At 37.0% G+C, this 19,811-nt stretch overlaps 1 protein-coding gene across 8 annotated transcripts in view; it reads right to left on the bottom strand.

The window, feature by feature from the left end:
• The window catches only part of Setd5 (SET domain containing 5), a 78,621-nt gene that overhangs the window by 9,627 nt on the left and 49,183 nt on the right, over window positions 1-19,811 (bottom strand). For all 8 annotated transcript variants that reach the window (XM_032905971.1, XM_032905968.1, XM_032905973.1 and 5 more), the window contains 2 exons: window positions 13,890-14,019; window positions 3,648-3,895 (listed from right to left, as the gene is read on the bottom strand). In XM_032905971.1, coding sequence (XP_032761862.1) covers window positions 3,648-3,895; window positions 13,890-14,019 — 378 coding nt within the window. The remainder of the gene's footprint in view (window positions 1-3,647; window positions 3,896-13,889; window positions 14,020-19,811) is intronic.

Here is a 19,811-nt window from a genome sequence, read left to right on the forward strand (position 1 = left end):
TCTATCAAAGAACTGCTAAAGCCTACTGCTGAAAACCATGGCAAAGGCTGAAATGCACCAGTGATAATAAAGCCCACCTACTACTGCTTATCCATATCACTTAACACCAAGATTTCCTCTACTAACCAGACCAATTGCCTAAAAAGACAGTACCAGAAATCCAAGTATAATGTCAAGTATCAAAGCCTTTCTATATTAAATCTTTAGCAACCAAGGACAGAGCAATCTTTCCCAACAATAGACTCACAATACACAGGAAATCAACAGTAAACTAGTGGAATACAATCTTTTCAGTTCCATGATGATCTATAGAATATCCTACTAACTGAGAACTTGGTGATTCGTCAGGGAGTAGGGCCCTTATTATTTTAGATAGTGGGAATAAAGGTCAGTTAATTTCTAAAAGGTAGTATAGAGATTACAGGAAAAAAGCTCCATGTAGATTTAAAGGGTTAATAATTAATTACACTTGTCTAAAGCTTATAATAAAAGGTAACACTAAAATTTTGGATCTTTAAGGTAGGAGGGAGGAAATTACGGAAATTGATATCCTAAGAGGTACAAAAACTATAACCCAGTTTCTGTAGAAGAGAAGGCTTGCAACCTAGAGTTATAGGTTTAAGCTTCCTTACATATTTACACCCAACAAGGCACTCCAGAAGAAATGAAGGAAAGCCAAAGAGAGTTTGATTCCCTGAAGAATCTGCTCCTCTATCCCAAAGTCCAAACAGCTGGTCATATACAGAGCTGTCAGGTGAACCCCAATAATAAATGGCTAACATGATACTGAGACAGTGCCTACTAAAGTCCAGTTTCCTTGTTAGCAGGCAGATGTTATTCATTATGTTCTCTCATGCACACAGAATCTACATCCTTTGAAGATTCTCTTCTTTAATGAAAACTCTTCAGCCATTCCTTCCCCCAAATGATAACAAAAACAACCCCACAACATATACACAGATACTCAATTTCCCATGGTCCTGTTTTACATAAGATTTATTCCACTTGCTATGAATGAGTGGCAGCCCTCCAGCCCAGTACACCCATTCACTCAGATTCCCAGTCTCCACCACCCCCCGCCCCAATTCAGGAGCGGTCTCACGCACTCTCTCAGCTTGCATGTATGACTGAGATAGTATGGTAACTAGCTCAGGTGATAGGGACTTAGGCCTAAGTGCAGGGGAACCCTCAGGGGAAGATTACATTCTAGGATAGAAAAGCATCTTGTTATTTATCTTCTTTGAGTCAAGGAGCAAAATAGAAAGCAAAGGCAAGCAAGGCTGTTAGCCACACGTTTTAGGGAGGGGGTTGGGAGTGAGGGTGGTTAAGACTGCATAGGGTAAACATTTAACTGCAGAAAGCATATCCACAGACATAGTGATTAGCTAAATGCTTCTTGGTGTCCTGGAAAGGACTTAAGGAAAACTGGTTATGAAGTTTCATGCTGTAAGTTGAACACCTCAAGAAGAACTCAGCAAAGAGGTGAAATGTTAGTGTTAAACTTTTTTATATTTTAGAGGGCTTACAGTGTTTCTTACGGTGGGTGCATACCCTACTCCTTATTCTTCCTCACCTCATACTCCCTCTGATTATAGTCTTTCTTCATTCTCTTACTAGTTTCAGGCCTATCTAGAGGTATACCTGGGAACTAAGAGGAGAGAGATGGCCAGTTCCTCTCAAGTGACAGTTATTCACCTGCACACATCTAGCAGAGTTAAAATCTATTGTACTTTAGGAATCACAAAACAAACGAACAAAATAACCCCACAGCCTCCCACCCCACCACCATGCATATGTTTATTTCTTCTGTGATTTACACAGGACAGGACATTTAGCTGAGGCAATACCTCTCTAACACATGGGAACTGGAGAGTGAGCTCTTGATAAGATGGTGTGAAGGGCAACAAGAAAGTGATGATACCAGCTATGACAAGGACTCAGGGTACCAGGCACCAGGGAAAGGGAGGGCTCTCAATGTACAGACTATCAACAATTGTGGCCCAGAAAGCAAACATGGGTGGGCTATGTTATGATAGGATATATGGAGCTGTTTCAGCAAAACAAGGTTTGGACAGTAATGTTTTTCAATGGGGAGTGCTGGGTATACAAAACACTGAGCTCCTGTTTTCCATCTTCTAGATTCTTTCCCCTCATTGTCTTTGACTGTGTACTTCATCCCCTCAGTTCGAGTTTTTTCCTCTCCATTTGAAGCTGGTTTTACTTTTGACACTTTTTGATATTTCACTGTCACTTTATTTTTCAAAACATTTTTTTGAAATACTATTATTTACTTTAGGTGTATAGGCTGTCTACCTGCCTGTATGCTTGTGTATCACATGCACACAATGCCAGGAAAGGTCAGAAGAGGGCATTAAATCCCCAGAGACGGGAGTAACAGATAGCTGTGAGGAACCATGTGGGTGTTCTGAGAATTAAAAATTGGGTCCTCTGGAACAACAAACAGTGCTCTTTGACCCACTCAAGTCTGGTGCTGGCTATGGAACTCTGGTACTCTGCAAGAGCAGCATAAGCTCTTGACTATTCAGCTATCTTTAGCCCCTTGTTTTCATGTGTAGAAATTACATTCAGGCTTGGCAAGCAGTGCCTTTACTGCTGAGTTAGCCTGCCTCCTGGTATTTTAACATTATGCTTAGACTGAGAGTCACTAAACCCATGTTCTCTATCTTAAAATATCTTTTATTTACATGCCATTTATAGTTTTTAATAAAGAATCAAAAAGGACACAGAAATATGATAATTTACCTAGAAAAACCAAATGTAACCAGGATGACATTTTTCCACTCAAAGGTTTGCTCTTCAGTAAGTTAATACTGGACTGAGTTAGAAGTAGAGCAGCACATTTTTCTGCTTTTCAGGTGCTGCTAGTGCCTTTAGAACCCAGGTGTTGTTAATCCTTACACAGTCATAAAAGTCTTAAGAGAAGTGTGATCTGTTAGATATTCAACTTTATCAAAGTGAAAGTCAGAGGTTTAGTGGGTAGATCAGGTCCTCTTCCCCCACAAATATGCATTTAGTTAAAGCAACATGCAAACGAGTTTTAAAAACACATGCATTAAATTCACACCTGCTACTCGAACTTAAATATCGAAGTGGCTAAGTATAACAATTTTAGAAACAGCTAATACATATATTTCTAATGTAATCCAAACATTTAATGTGTGTTACCAGTCTCTAGTCTACCTCAGTCCTAATACATTATAACAGGGAGGGGGAAAAATCACCTGGAGTAGGAAAACAAAATGAGGAGCAGCAGCTGATGTGAGCCCACTGTGCAGTCTGAGCTCCCAGGCTTGTGAAATCAAGTGGTACCACAGGCACCCGAACACCTCTTTTGACCAACACAAATAATAAAGATAAAGATCCTGTATGCTTACTACCTATGATTGTGAGTGAAGGACAAAATGCAAAAAGAAAGCTGAAGAGAGCAGTATTGCTGCTGTTCTGGCAAGAACAGGGGCTGCCAAGACAAGAGGTTACCAGCTATCAGCCCACAGTGATTCTAGGTTAATGGGTTTTCATAGAGATGAAGGCAGACAGTTACAAACACCTGAAATGATATATTTGAAATGAAGAGGCATAAACAATGATTTTCATATCAATCACCCCAACAACAAAACCCCAATCACCTCAAACTGCAGAGGAGTGTTGGAACGACTAGCAGTAGTAAGAGATGTGATTGGTGAGAACATGAGGCTGTATCCATTTCGACACTCCTCTTCTCCTGGGTGAGTCTGGCCAGGTGTGGTCAGCTGGGGACTCTTTGAGCCTGAGCTGGGTGGGGGTGGTGTAACTGGAGACAGAGGCCGAAGCAACTTGGTGATATTCTGCTCCATCAGATAGCGAGACTTCCATTTCTTTAATGGGCTCAGTAAGTCTGTGAAACACAAAGCTTGAATGAGAGTTGAATCATATTGTACCGGAAGGCTAGGTAGCAAAGGCACTAACCTCTAACCTGCAATGGATCCTACACCTCACCCCTTTACATAATCTCTGCTAATTAAGTCAAAAGTCTAAATATACTTTTTTGGGGGTGGGAGTAGGCGTGGGGTTTTTGAGATAGGGTTTTGCTGTGTAGCCCTGGCTGTCCCGTAACTTGCTTTGTAGATCAGACTGGCCTCTAACTCAGAGATCCGCCAGCCTTTGCCTGGATTATAGGCATTTGTCGCTACTGTCTGGCTGCCTAAACAAACTTCTAAGCACTACCATGAATATAACTTATGAAACATTTCGTGTCCCAGAGAACCTCCACGTGAATACAGACAATTTTAATGGTCAATGCCAATGTCAATCTTTTGGAGTGAAATATAAGTTTTCTTCCACTGCATTTTAGAGAATCTTAAACTTGTGCTATGTTGTTAAACCCACTCTCTATTTACTTCTACACTATCACCTGCAAGGTTGCCATACTTATATTGTCTTTTCATATTTATGGATGTACTCTTGCAGCAGTTCTTACAGCAAGCACACCTGAGTAGGTGACACACATGATCTGGCATCCTTATCTAACTCCCAGTGTTCAAGTGCTGAACAAACACTAGGAGCTAGAAAAGAAAATGCTTTCTATTAAAAACTTTCCAACTATTTAAAAAAAAAAGTCCTTCTGATTAGGCTGACTGTATTCTTAGGTCCATTTAAAAAAGCAAGTTACTAAACTAAGTGACCATATTTTATGTACTGTCATTTTTTTAAGTGGACCTTCAAGATAAAACAAACCTAAGAGGAAAAAATATATTTTTGACTAAAAGTGAGCAGTTACAGTTAAAAAGATCATTTACTTAGTAGTATGTACTATATATGTATTACATGGCAAAGTTATCTATGTAAGGCTCATTACATATTCTCTTTTCAAAGAGCTTTGAGAAAACATGCAGAATGTTTAATATAGGCTTCTTATTGGTATGATTAAGCTTGATTATAACCCTACCACTTTTGAGGCAGAGACAAGATTATCTCAAATTCTAGACCAGCCTGAGATACATAGAGAGACCCTGCCTAAAAAAAAAAAAAAAAAAAAAAGTGGCTCAAGTAGTTACAAGGAAGAGGCCTTTTGAGATGCTCTGACAAGTAAAGGTGCTTGCTATGCAATCCTGGAGCCCACATGAAGGTAGAAGAAGATAACTGACTTCCAAAAGTTGTCTTCTGAAGTCTACATGCATAGCATGGCCCCTCAGGAATGATGATGAACACATAAATATCCTTCAAAGTAGGTAAAGTGAGATACAGTGTCAAAGGACTGTAGTGCTGTAGTGCTAGGGTGGCTGAAATAGAAGGACTGCTCAAGACCAAGAGCTGAAGGCAAGCCTGGGCCTGAACAACACTATGATTCCATTTCTTAGAAAATAAAACAAGAACATCACTGTTTAGGTGATGCTTACTAGGCCTTGTATGGTGTGCTTGCTATAAAAATCCAGCATCTGTTACTATCATCACCCTGAACAAAGATGAAGACTGATGCATATAGAGACACTAAGCACATGGTAGCACCTAGTCCATGGTCCCAGCCTCATATGGTGCCAGGGATCAAATTTGGGACATTCTATACCTTAGACAAGCACTTTTATCAATAGACTTTCATCTCTAGTCATTCTGTAAACAGTCTTAATAAGAGAATGTTAAATTGTAGCACCATGGCTTGGTGGAAACACTGATAATCATGATGAGGGATATGCTTGAGAAGATTCCTCTGGTGACAGTGTCAGTATATAACTACAAGTGCAAAACTACTGGGAGTTAGGAAAGTAGCCAATACAGAGGTGTGAGGTACTGAGTATGCTTAAATGGATAGAATTTTTTGTTTCTTAAGATTTTTCATTTCCCTATATTAAAAGAATACTTTTCCTCTTGGTCTTTATAGTATGTGTTGTTTTATCCTTTTTTAAACATGTTTAGGTACAAAAAAAAAAAAAAAAAACAAAACAAAAAACCAAACACCAAAACCATAAGCATGTAATTCAAGACTAATCTGCACAATAATTTTTAAGCATTTCTAAGGACTTCAAACCCAACCTTTAAGAACTCTGTACTGAGGGTTCAACAATGTAACTGCTAAATACATATTATGATGAGGATTACTGTAGGAAAATCAGGGGAAACCACTACACAAATGAATGTGATATATATTTGATGATACCCGACAAACATTTAAGATGCTACACTCAACAAGCCCAATGACTGCCTAAATTTGTAGGTCAGCAGTCTTTGCTATTTGTTTTCCTTTTTGTTGTATAGTTGTCAAATATGTATTAACACACACACACACACACACACACACACACACACACACACACACACACACACACACACTCACACACTCTCTCTCTATTTTTTATTTTTTTTTCTTTCTTCTTTTTTTCGGAGCTGGGGACCGAACCCAGGGCCTTGCACTTGAAGCGCTCTACCACTGAGCTAAATCCCCAACCCCTCTCTCTCTATTTTTTAAAACCCTGCTTCAACACTTCCCAAGATTATGCGAACATCTATGCATTTAAAGCCATACTACCCATTAATTAAAATGATTTTCCACAAACTTCTGTTAGTGAATAAAATTTTCTAAGTCTCTTTCTTTGGTGGTAGCATGTTTTAAAAATAGGGTCTTACTATTGTAAACGGAACTGACCTGAAGTGGCTGTGTAATTCAGACTGGCTTCAAACTAGTATCCTGTCTTTGCCTTCGGAAAGTTGAACTCATGCCTGATTTATGAATACCCTTTAAAAATGGGTATGTGACATTAATTTCACCAAAATTTAACCTGTGTTGTATCATTAAGTATTTTCCCTTACTGCAACTGTTAAGTCTAACTATGACAAAAAACTGTTCTCTACTTATTTGTTTTGTTTTTTTTTTTTTTTTTTGGTTGTTGTTTTCTTTTTTTGGGAGCTGGGGACCGAACCCAGGGCCTTGTGCTTGCTAGGCAAGCTCTACCACTGAGCTAAATCCCCAACCTACTTATTTGTTTTGTTATTTGTTAGGACAACTACAGGGCTTTCAGTGTCTTTTTTTTTTTTTAAAGAATGACTTGAAGGTGGGAGTTAAACAAGCTTGAGAACGTTGAGTTTGAATCACCAATACTCATATATGAAAGGCCAGATATAGCTGCATTTTTGCCTATAACTCTAGTGCCTGGGGTGGGCGATTGCTGGGTGCCAACCTAATGGAGGTTCAGTGAGACAGTGTTTCAAAAGAACAGCATGAAGAACAAAGCACCTGATCGTTTCCTCTGATCTGTGTGCACTCACACACCCACATTTATATATGCTCACTACCTCTGTATTTAGTGTGACTGATTTGCAATGTCCAGCTTACACTGTATCAGTATGCTGGTCTTTAGAGTTATAAAAATAAAGATGTAGGGGTTGGGGATTTGGCTCAGTGGTAGAGCGTTTACCTAGGAAGCACAAGGTCCTGGATTCAGTCCCCAGCCCCGGGGGGGGGGGGGAAGATGTGGACAGTAAAAAAATATAAATTGACCTTTTCAGTTTTTTCTTTCTGTAAAGTGGCTTTTCTAAGTGTTTCTCTGTGTAGCCTCGGTTATCCTGGAACTCACTTTGTAGACCAGGCTGGCTGCTGCCTCCCAAGTCCTAGGATTAAAAACCTGCACTACCACTGTTGGCTAGTTTGTTTTTAAAATTTACTGAGGCTGGAGAGATGGCAGTGGTTAAGAGCATTGTCTACTGTTACAGAAGAACCAGGTTCAGGTGCCAGCACCCACATGGCAGTCCAGAGTCAACTATAACTCCAGTTTTAGGAAATCTAATGCTCTTCTGAACAACATGGGTACCAAGAAAACACGTGGTACACATACATATGTATAGACAAAACACTCATATATAAAAATTGAATCTAAATTTTTTTTTATTGTTTTAATTTTTTTTAGTTGAATTAATCTAACTACAATTTTGCATTTCTATCCTTGAACTATGAAAATACTACCTACTGGTCTATCACTTTTAAGTTTATCAGTTAATTCCTATTTAGTTTTTAAAAGTATTTTTTTGTGTGTGCATGCATATGGATACATACAGGCTAAGTCATGTACTTGGAAGTCAAAGAACAACTTGGGGAGTTGATTTTCTCCTTCACCATGTGGGTCTCAAGGATTGAGCCCAGGGTGTAAGGCGTGGCAGCAGGCTCCCACTCACTTTTTTTTTTTTTTTGAGGGCTCACAATATAAAGCCCAGTCTGGTCTGTAAATCAGTGTTTGTATTTTGTGTTTGAGACAGGTCTCTAACTATGGCAATTCTCCTGCCAGTCTCCCAAGTTTTGGGACTGTATATACAAAGCACCAATACTATCTTCTTTGAGGGTTGAAGAGAGGGACAACCATACATGCTGGGTAAGCACTCTAACACTTAGCTATGTATCTTCTCTAATTTATACTTAAGGAAAAAAATGTGTGCATGTGCATGGCCATAGGATAACTTTTTGGAGTCGGTGCACTTCTTGTTGGAACAGGGCCTCTACTGCACAGTATATTCCAAGCTTGGCTTGCCCTATGTTCTTCTGGCATATTCACCTGTCTCCACAAACTCATCTTGCCACAGCAGTTCTCAGATTAGTTGCACTTCACTGCATCCTGCTTTTTACATGATTCTGGAATCTGAATTCAGGTCCTCAGGCTTCAGTAGCAAGCACTTTCACTCACTGAGCCATCGCCCTGATCCCCTAAATTATACTTAAACTCTTAAGGAAGAAGTACATACAATTAACTTTAGGGCATTGATTTCTACTCCACCTTTCCAGTAGCAAATACCAACTAGCCTTTTTCCTTTGAAAATCTTTTGCAATTGAACAACTCTAATCTTCCTTCACTGATTTAAAATGAATCACATTTTCCCCATTAGACTATTATTACACTTTTTTTTTTTGGTCCTTGTATATTTTAGTAAAATTCTACTGAGCTACAATGCCCTCTCCTAGCTTATTCCTCTTAGTTTTTAAAGATACAAGCCTTGTTTCTGAAAGTTATTCTATTTGCTGTACAATATGTAACCAACATTAACACATACACTTTTTGGTGAGACAGGGTCTTGCAATGCTGCCTAGGTTGACCTCAAACTTGTATTTTTCTTTCTCAGTCTCTCTAGTACTAGATTGTAGGCACACACTACATCTACCAATGTTGATATTTTGTCTTTTTAAAAACCTCTAAAATCAGAACTTTGTTGATATAATTGGGGGAGAGCACCCTCATGATTTCTTTCAGTTATTTAAGCTTTGATACCTTGCCCATATCTGAGAAACTTAAGGTTTCCAGTGTTCTCCACTTTTTATTACTATAGTAAATAGGACATATTTCTTCATTTGTCCATCTTAATGTTGTAATAAAATGTTTACATACTGGTCCCAGCCAATTTTCTCAGCTTTTCTAGGAATCTAACTGTATTAACTGCATATGATAACAGCCACCCCTCTTTACTAGTACTTATACCTCCTTTGCCTTTGGAAGAGAGAAATATGCTTATAGCTAAAAATTCTAGAATGTCAAAATAATAAAACAACTTGATAATTCACATATATATTTTAAAATTTGGTCGTGTGTACATGTGGGCAAATCTATGTGTGTGTAGGAGTGTATAGCTACATGTGGAAGCCAGAGGACATTAGATGTCTTCTGCTACTGCTTACACTTTGTACCTAAAACTCTCCTACTGATATGAACCTCACTGTTTTGGCTAGCCAGCAAGCTCTGGAAATCTACCTGTTTCTGCTCCCCAAATGTGGTAATTATAGGAATACGCATCCATGCCTGGTTTTTTATATGGATTCTAGGAATTTAATCTGTTCAAACATAAGAAACATAAGGCTTACATAGAAAGTATTCTTACGCACTGAGCCATCTTCGTAGCTTTGATAGATTCCTTCTGTACCCCTCTGAGACAGGGTTTCTATGTGTAGCCCTGGCTGTTCAAGAACTTGTTCTGGAACCCAGGTTGGCCTCTTTCTAGAGATCTGCCTGCCTCTGTCCTGTATGCTATGATTGAAGGCATATATGACCAAGCAAAGCTTGAGAGCTCATCTTAAAGATTAGTTTTTATAATGAATATAGCTGCAAATGTCTTAAGATAAATTCATTAAAAAATTATAAACATTTTATCATCAAATTCATGAGTGGCTATGTTACACTGCTCTCTCCATTTCAAATGTTAAAAAACAATTATCAAGCCGACTTTTCTGAGAGAATTGGTCACATATATTATCCTTTAGTTTCCTTGAAGTTTCAAGAAGATAAGTAAATCTAATTTACTCTCCTTTTTTGTGGTCTTAAATCAGTTTGATAAAACAAAGGTAAACTATTTAAAAAATTGTAGACCCAGAGATCAAACCAAGGGTTTTTCTCATGGTTGGCAAGTATTATCATTGAGCAACAACCTCAAATCAATAATGCAAATTAAAAGGGCCTATGAGATGACTCAGAAAGTGAAGACTTGCTGCAAAGGCTTAAGTTCAATCCTCAAGACCAACAAGTTCTGCCAGTTATCCTCTAAAACCTGCATGATTATCAAGTATATAAGTACGTGGGGAAGCACGTGTGTGCATGCACACACGTACACCAAGTCAGGGTAAACTATCAAGATCGTGTATATGAAACACAGATCAAATAACAATTTCTTATTACTCTTTCATCAGTTGGAGTTCTGGCTTTTAAAAAAAAGTCTATATAATTTGCAACTATTAGTAATTATAAATATTTTTGCACCTAAATATTTGGTTTCTATATCTTGTATAACATCTAGAATTAGTGAGCTCAGGATTATATTTTTAAAGCACATGATGACTCTGAATAGACAGTTGGAATATTGTTATATCGTTTTTTACTGAAAATGTTTTTCTTACTATATTAACTCAAACACAGCATGATCAGAGAAACAAGAGTTAATATTATTTGAATTAAGGTATTGGGTGGTGGCACATGCAGTCAGGAGAGTGAGGCAGGAAAAAGGCAAGCTTGAAGCCTGCCAGGATTACATAGTGAAACCCTACCTCAAAATATAAATACAAAACACACCCAAAATCACCAACCACCAAAACATAAAGAAATCTAAAAATTGTAAGAAAAAGTATTTGAGTTCACTTAGAATTTGCATCGGCAAAAACCCAATTACTTTACAATCTCCCAAGTAATTGAAAACTTTTCTTTTTAGAGCGATATAGCATGTCCCTATTTCAAAGCCTAGTCTAGCTGTTCTGTTCCATATTCTCATATGCCATGATAATTTAGCCACTAGTCCCACAGGAAACCTAAGGGTATATTTTCAGCAATGTACTTTATTATTCTCTTCCAAGTTTTATTTTAAAATTTTAGATAAACTTAGAATCAAAATTTTAAAGATGGCTCTAGGAAACCATAGGAAAGAATATGGATGTATACCAGTCATTCTTTCTATTACTGAACACAGAATTTCCTTTATGCTCAAACTTGCAAAGTACTTCTCAGTATCATAGTTTGTATCATGTATCCAAGTATGGCTATTCCCAGGTAGTTTCTTTGCTTTGTTAAATTTGAGGATGACAAAAACCTGTCTTCATTCATTTTCTTAACTATTTCTTAAGTATTTAAGGGGTATTTACTTCTTTTTTTTAAAGATTTATTTATTTATTATATATAAGTACACTGTAGTTGTCTTCAGACACACCAGAAGAGGGCATCGGATCTCTTTACAGATGGTTGTTGTGAGCCACCATGTGGTTGCTGGGAATTGAACTCAGGACCTCTGGAAGAGTAGTCGGGTACTCTTAACCGCTGAGCCACCTCTCCAGCCCGGGGTATTTACTTCTAACCAAGGATTTTATTTAACTGTTAGTTTTGAAATTTTCAGTTGATTATTAAGGTATTTCTAGGGATATATGCATGTTATTTACAAACGAACATCCCATCTCTTTGTCGTGACTTCTTATTTTTATTCAATTTTAGCTTTTAACAACCTTTGACATTTTCTTTTGAGATAGTCTTACTATACATTCCAGGCTGGCCTGAAAGCCAAGATTTTTCATCAGTCTTGATTACTGGTATTACACATTAAGTGCAATTACACCAGTGTAAGAATTTAACATTTTTAATCTAGGTGGTTCATTTGTGACAAGAAAGAGTATTTTATGAAGAATGACAGCAGTAATTAAGATTATGGATCTGCTATTGAACTAAGCACTTTGTAAAAATTATTTATTAGCCTTATGAAGCAGGCATTCTTATTGTCATTTTACAGATGAAATTCAGAGACATTTAGTAACATCACATAGTTTAAGGGAAGGAACTAGTCCTCAAATAAAGGTCTACTTGATTTTTTCCTACTGTATCAACATATCTCCTTTCTTCATCAACTTTCCTCCGTATTCTTGTAAACAAAACTTCTGAATCGCAACAAACTAATTCCCTATAATTCACACATTTATTTTAGTTGTGTGATGACTACTGATTGATTTCTTTATGTAATGCTTTTCTTCAGTTTATAGTGATGCTTAAGGGCAAGGTGTTTTCGGACAATGTTTCTCACTGCTTGCTAGAGAGAATAGAAATGTCATAAAGGTTGATGACTAACAGTGCTAGTTTAATTCCATTGAGGGTATGCAGTAATAAAGACAACTTCTGAGTGTGTGATAGCCAGGACATGTAGTCTGTTCTCCAAGGTCAACTACATACATGTGCAACACACCCACCAGCTAGAGGAAGGCACACATAATAGTCCAATTCAGCTACTCTAGTTACACTCTAAAAGCTGTCAGTAAGTTGACACAAAGGAAAGCTTCCTCAAAATTTTTATTAAACTAAACCTGAATGAATGTCTTATTAGGTGAACAGATTAAAATCGAGATGAAAGTAGAATTGTAATATAAAGCAATTACTTACAAAATTCTTTTAAATCCAACTTCATAATAATTACTCAGCAAGTCAACAAATGATGTTTTAAAAAACAAAAACAAAAACCTATAATCCTCTTACCACACAATGCAAAAAACCAAAGCAAAATGCTGAGGTATTACGTTAGCTGTAGCCTTAATGTGAGGTTTAGTAACTAATCTGTATAGGTAAATTTTTTATTGTTTCCTATTGAGACAGGGTCTTGCTTTTTACCCCACGCTGGCCTTGGACTTGAGCAATTCTTTTGTCTTATTTTGTCTTCCAAGTACTAGTATTCAAAATATCACCACACCTAGCTATAGCATTTCTGGATTACACAATATTCAGAAAATTGATCTGATTTTGAGTACCAGGGAGGATGTTTGATATCAGCCTAGATTAAACAGAAAAACACTGTCTAATAAGCAAACAAACAAATAGGAGATCATTAAGTCAATATACCAATGCTTTCAGCTACAAGCCTGCAATAGAACACTATAGAAGACAATGGATCAGATCCCTTTTTTTCAAAGTCATTTGGCTCATATCCTTATGATTTAAAGACATGTTTGAAATCTCAGAAGTTTTATAGTTCTGGTAGGCAAGTTCTTTTGAAAAAACAAAATAACAATTTCTCAATGATGCCATTATTTCCAGCCCCTTTAGTCCCACCCAACAAACCACTTAAAATTTCCATTTGCTCCCCCTGAACATTAGTGTTCCACCACTTTCTACTGTCTCCCCTTATAAATACAAATAAATATTTCCTAAACTTACTACGTTAAACGTATCTAACCTTTTTTATAACCATTTCTGTTGTTATCTGTATACTGTCTAGATCCTTCTTTGTCGTCCTGGGAAAACTGATCCCTGACTCGAGATCTTTCTCTTCCTCTGTAAAGACAGATGTAAATTAACTATTTAGAGAAAACACTATTTCTTTTTATATTAGAGAACCAACACTGAAAATTTTACTGTGAACCTCAAATGATGACTGTTCATGTCAAGTTTAGAAAAGGATCACATACATACCTGCATTATCTTTACAGATACTAGAAGAATTACTATTCTCATTACTTTGGTATAGGTGCTGTGTTCTAGTCTCTTGGGGCACAGATGATGTCTGAGTCATCCCTTCTTCCAGAGCTTGCTTTATCCAGCGCTATGAGGGGTGGGGAGGGAAGAGAAGAAAAGAAACCCAGAGAATTTTCAATAACCATTTAAAAGACACCTATTTTCAGTGTACTAACCATATCGTTACACATTAATTGGTGAGAAATACAATACAAATACATTCACACAGTTTCATAGTGGTTCTGGACAGGGAGGATCCTCTCCATGCAACCAAGGTGGGCTTTGGTTGCTCTTTCCTTTCTCTTAAATGAAGATTAATTTTGAAATAGTGTCATGTAACGTAGGCTGGCCTCAAACTTCCTAAGTAGCTAAAGATGACCTTTAACTCATGATGCTTCGGCTCCACCTTCTGTGCTAAGATTATAGGCTTCTACCACAATACTAAGTTTATGCATGTGGTAATAGGGATTGGATCAAGGGAGACACTCTACACCAAGTTACAGTCCCCACAATCAAGTCAGTTTTTTCTACTAGGCAAAACTCTCACAGCTGTGGGTTCCTATCAACCAATAAAAAAAAGTATTTATTCAACTTTCTACACTGCCTAGGATAGTATAATTGCTGAAGATAGGCTGGTACTTTAATGATAATCTGTATATGAGCTTCTTTGCCCCCTGACCAGTTTGTACAAATAATGCCCCAGTAACTACAAATCACTGAGGAGGGAAGGGAAAAAAAAGTTCTGAATAAAAAAGTGGAAGAAGTTTTTAAAGAATTCTTTCCACTTACTTTTTTTAGTAGCTAATATGTAAACTAGATGAATGAGAAATAAAAAATTAAAGTCAGAAGAAAGCTTACAAAAACTATGGGGTAGGATTAGGTATTCTGTGGGTAAGGAAATTTATTCTGTGATTTTGTCTTTTTAATATACACAGTTGTAAGTTGCTCACCATTCTGTGGCTCTCCTGTCCTGACATAAGACAGATCCAATTTTGATAAACATTAATTTCAGCCAGACTGTCTCCAAATAGGAAAAGGTGAACTAGTATAATTTTATACCTTTAGAGAACATAACATAGGTCAGTAAATATTCTCCTCAACAGAGTAGTTATAGAAGATCTGTGGATAGTGGTTGATTAGAACCTGGGAAAACTCCAAGGAAACTTTACTATAAAAAATTCTCTATCATGTAAATATCTTTGTGGTTTACTAAGTTCACGAAAAAAGTAAACAGAGGTAAGTGGATACACACACACACACACACACACACACACACACACACACACACACACACACACACACACACGTATTCAGAATCACTTGAATCACATTAATATTCTAGGACATGGCAAGATGTCTAAAAAGCCAAGACCAAGAGTGATATGTTCTTTATAGAGTCCCAACACACAGGTTATCAGAAGCACAGACCCTTAAGATGCACAGGAATATACAAATATTAAATTTTATATTATATAGTTTATTTTAAATTTATTTTTCGATTCAGAGCAGACAGGAACTCAAATCTGAGATCCCTATGTTTTCCTCAAGAAAAGGAAAAGAAAAAAGAAAAAAAAAAAGAGAAAATGTTACTAAAAAATATTTTCAGTGTAAGAAAGCCATATGAGTTTATATTCTAGATCTTAAAGACTAGGAAAAAAGGGAGCTTATATAAAACTAGATGAGACACTGAGAAGTAAGATGTCACCAGTCTTGTCTCTAAGGCTAAACAAAGCCAAATCAAGTAACCCTTTGTCAGTGTCCTCTTGATTTTTTATAATATTTAGGATTTATAAAAATGGAACATTTTCTTCCTATGGATAAAAGATTACTTTCAAATTTTTATTCTATTCTGTTCACCTATGAAAATTCTATCTAGAATAACTAAAGTCTGAAAACAATTCTGTTTTCTGTAAAATATACTGAAGTGGAAAGGAGGTCCAAAGACAGGTAAGACATGTTTGAAAAGGGGAGAGAACAGTGAAATAACAAAGTTTTGGAATGTAAAGACCTAGTTTGAAACCTGCTTTCCCAATTACTAGAGATGCCTTACTTTGGGCAATTTTCTGAACCCATTTCTGGTCCTGAGACTAAAAGACTAGGTTTAAACACTATAGCCAATAATCTCAAATATGCAAAGAAACCTTGTAGCATAGCACTGTAAAACTTTCTCAATGATTCAAGTGGCTCTGAATATATTTACCCACTCACTAATTTTTTACAGTATGTTTATGTTTAAAGAACAAATGATAACAATCTTTCAAAGGTAAATAAAACAATGTACACCATGGTAATTTTCTAAGGAATCTTGGATACCAAATGGTCTTCACATATGTCCAAATGACTTTATACAGAAAAAGGACACTGAAGGCTCACGTTTATTACAAAAGAAACACAATGAAGACAAAAAGAAAGTGTGTATATACTTTCCTACCTACCTGTTTGTCTGTCTGCCTATCTCAAACTTAACTGAATGTAGACAATCCTTAGATTAATAAATGTCCTCGCAAATGAATAATCTGGGTACAAACATACAGATACGAACTTGTCCTATACTGCTTTTAACTTGTGAAGTATTTAAAGGTATTATGAAACAGTAGGTCTATTAGAAAGAATATATATTATTCTCTGGAGAGATGGCTCAGTGGTTTAGAGTGCAGTTGCTCTTGCAGGGGACCTAGGTTTAGTTACTAACACTCACACAGAGGACACCTGAAACTCCAACTCAACTCTGGCCCCTGGAATTTACCAGGCATGCATTGTGGCACACTTACATATATTCAGGGAAAATACCTACACACAAGAAAAAATTGATTCAGATTTCTAGCTTAAAAACAAAGCTTAGCCTGCCCAGAAAAAGGTTGTTGTATAATATAATGTTTTTTTTCTCCTAAGAAATATTAAAAAAGCAATTTAAACTGAATTCCAATGTAAATAACGGTAAGGTGATCTTATGAGGCTGCCCTCAAACTTCTGATCCTTCTACCCCCACCTCTCCCAAGGGCAGGACAAGAAATCTGCACCATAGCCACTCTGAGTTTTATGAGGTGGACCCCCACCACCACTGGGAATGGTATGGAAATACTCTTCCAACTGAGCCATATCACTGGTCATAACGAATAATTTCAAGATTAATTTTAATGAAGCAGCCTTGCTACGATAGTCTTTTTCTAAAAACAGTGAGTTATACAGAGCTGAAGCTATAGCTTATTGGTAAAGTGCTTGTCCAGCTTGTAGAAAAACCATGGCTGGATATTTAACCCTGCTTTAAAAAAAAGAAAATGGTGTGGGAGATAACTAAGGATGAGATTGGTCAGTCTTGAAGAATGCAATATGGAATTCAGTTAAATTCAATTTCTTTCTGTTTGTTGCCAATGGAGACACTACAAATATAACTGCCAAGTGTGTGGTTTATGGCTTTAATCCCAGCATCCAAGAAACAGAGGCAGGCAGATCTCCATGGAGTCTGAAATCAGTTTATTTTACATATATTTATAGACAAGCCAGGATTATTTTGATACTTTAAAAGTAAACAAGCAAAATACAAAACATAGCCAGGTAACAGGAACTCAAAGACAAAAGAACAGTAGGTAAAACGTTTGTTGCAAAGCCTGATAACCTCAATTTGATATAAAGGGGGAGACAATGGACTCCAGACTTACTCTCTGACATCCCTATGAGAACCACCTCCCTATACATAGTAATGAAACAGCAAAAACAAAAGCTCAAACAAAAAGATTTTCTATGTAAGTTATACTTTTAAACAAGTCTGTTTGCTTGGATATCTGCTAGTTGGAAAAGCAAAAAAGGAACAAAAAGATTGAAATCCTGCATAATTACCAATAAGGCATTTCAAAAGTTAGTTTAACCCTAAAAGTTAGTGTGTGCGCTCTTTGTGTGTGTGCTTGGTTCTTCATGCAGGTCAGAAGAACCCATCAAATCTCCTGGAACTGGGATTACATACAGGCAGTTGTGAACCACCATGTGGGTGCTAGGAACCAAACCTGGGTCTTCTGCCAGAGCAGTAAGTGTTCTATCTAAAGTAATGAGGCATCTCTCCAAAGCCCCTACTAACTCTTCTTAGACACAAAGACACAAGAATACATTTTTACAATCTGATAAAAGTAGATTTTACTACCTTCATAAAAATGCTTTACTGACTATCTACATCCCAATATTCTTTTTCCATTCTTTCTTATTCCTCTCCCATTCACTCTAATCTTCCTTTTTTTTTTTGTGATGAGCATGACTGTACTTATTTATTTTAAACTTAATAAGCAGAGTTTCTATTAGGGTTGTTTACAGGAGTGTCTGACCAGTGAAGAATATAATAAACTGAGTCTATAGCCTTAGGGAAAGACAGGGTCCTTCTTTTCTAATTTTCAACACTCCTCATAAAAGCAGTTAGGATTCTTCCATTACTTAAAAAAAAATTACATTTTAAGAAATCATTATTTTGTGGAGGACTGCATATTTCATGTTTGTGTGGATGATAAAGGACAATTATATGAACAGGTCTTCTCCTTCCACTTTTACATGGGTTCTAGGATGAAATTCAGGGAGCTAGGCTTGTATGACAAGTATTTGTCATTTAGCCATCATATCAGCTTTCTATTTTACTCCTCCTGAAGAACTAAACAGTGTTTAGCTAGTCTGTAGGTAGACTGGGTCTGTTCTGCCATTCTAGATTTAGGGAGTTCTATCACGTTCCATAGCCAGTAAATCATGTTTTGTTTGGATTTTGCAGCCTACGCTGTCAGCACAATACCCTTGCCTTGGCACATGTGACTACTATACCTGGTTATCATGGGTAATAGTGTTTTTGTACAACAAACCATTTTCCTTTCCCGATAAACTCTTTGAGACCTAAGAGTGGTATAATAAATGAATTCCCTAGAGACCCAACTCCCCTTCGTTACCTAGACAAAATTCCTACAGTGATCAGATTTTTCAAAAACTTCGTATTGTTGTTACTTATGCCACCAAGTTACTTGATGTTACCGTATCATCCAACATTCCTTTGATAAGGACCTTGTAGTCAAATTTCTCAGAAAAATCTTCTACTGGGAGTTTTTCCCATACAAACTGAGTGGGTGAATTACTTTGTAGGATGTGCCATTTAGGCTTCTGCGTTTCCCTCATGCAGATTCCTGTTTTCTTGCTCCCTTCCATACCCCATGCCATTCTGCTGATCCTTCATATTCCTGTCCCCAAGAAATAACTTATGTTCTTGGGGAAAGAAAAAAAAATCTTTTAAGTTTGGAGGAACTAGGGAAGCTCAAATAAGCTAAGGCAACATCCTCGTGTGTGACGGCAGCAGAGAGCATGGCAGACACTGAGGGGGCAGCCTGAATCCAGATCTGAGGATTAGAGAAAAGGGTGTTCTAGGGAAAAAGAACTGTGCCCTGTGTTTCTAAAATCACTAAAAAGCACTACAGGCTTAAAGAACAATCAATTTCCCAAACACCCTTGGAACATATGTACAAATGTGGGAATTAATAAAGTACATTCTCCAAAACAACTACCAAACACTACTGGTGCTAGACTCAAAACAATAATAATTGAGTCCCAGAAAGGCAGGGAATGAGAGTCTAACCCATTGTTATGAACCAAGTAACAGCAATTATAAGGTGATTTTTTTTTTTTGGTCTAAACTCCTTTAAGAAGTAATAGTAATTGATTACTTAGTTTCAACCACAATCTTATCCATTTTTACGATTATCACCGTTCTCTAAATATTTGGGGCCCATCATCATACAATAGTCACAAATAGCCATGCTTTTAGTATCATAAAAGCACATGCAAAAGACATCCCCCCCATCGATTGCCTTGTGCTCTCAGTCAGTTAGTAACTTGAAAAGCTTCTAGGTATGGCCAGGTAAA

Source organism: Rattus rattus, chromosome 6 (assembly GCF_011064425.1).
Source record: "Rattus rattus isolate New Zealand chromosome 6, Rrattus_CSIRO_v1, whole genome shotgun sequence".
Classification (NCBI taxonomy): Eukaryota; Metazoa; Chordata; class Mammalia; order Rodentia; family Muridae; genus Rattus; species Rattus rattus.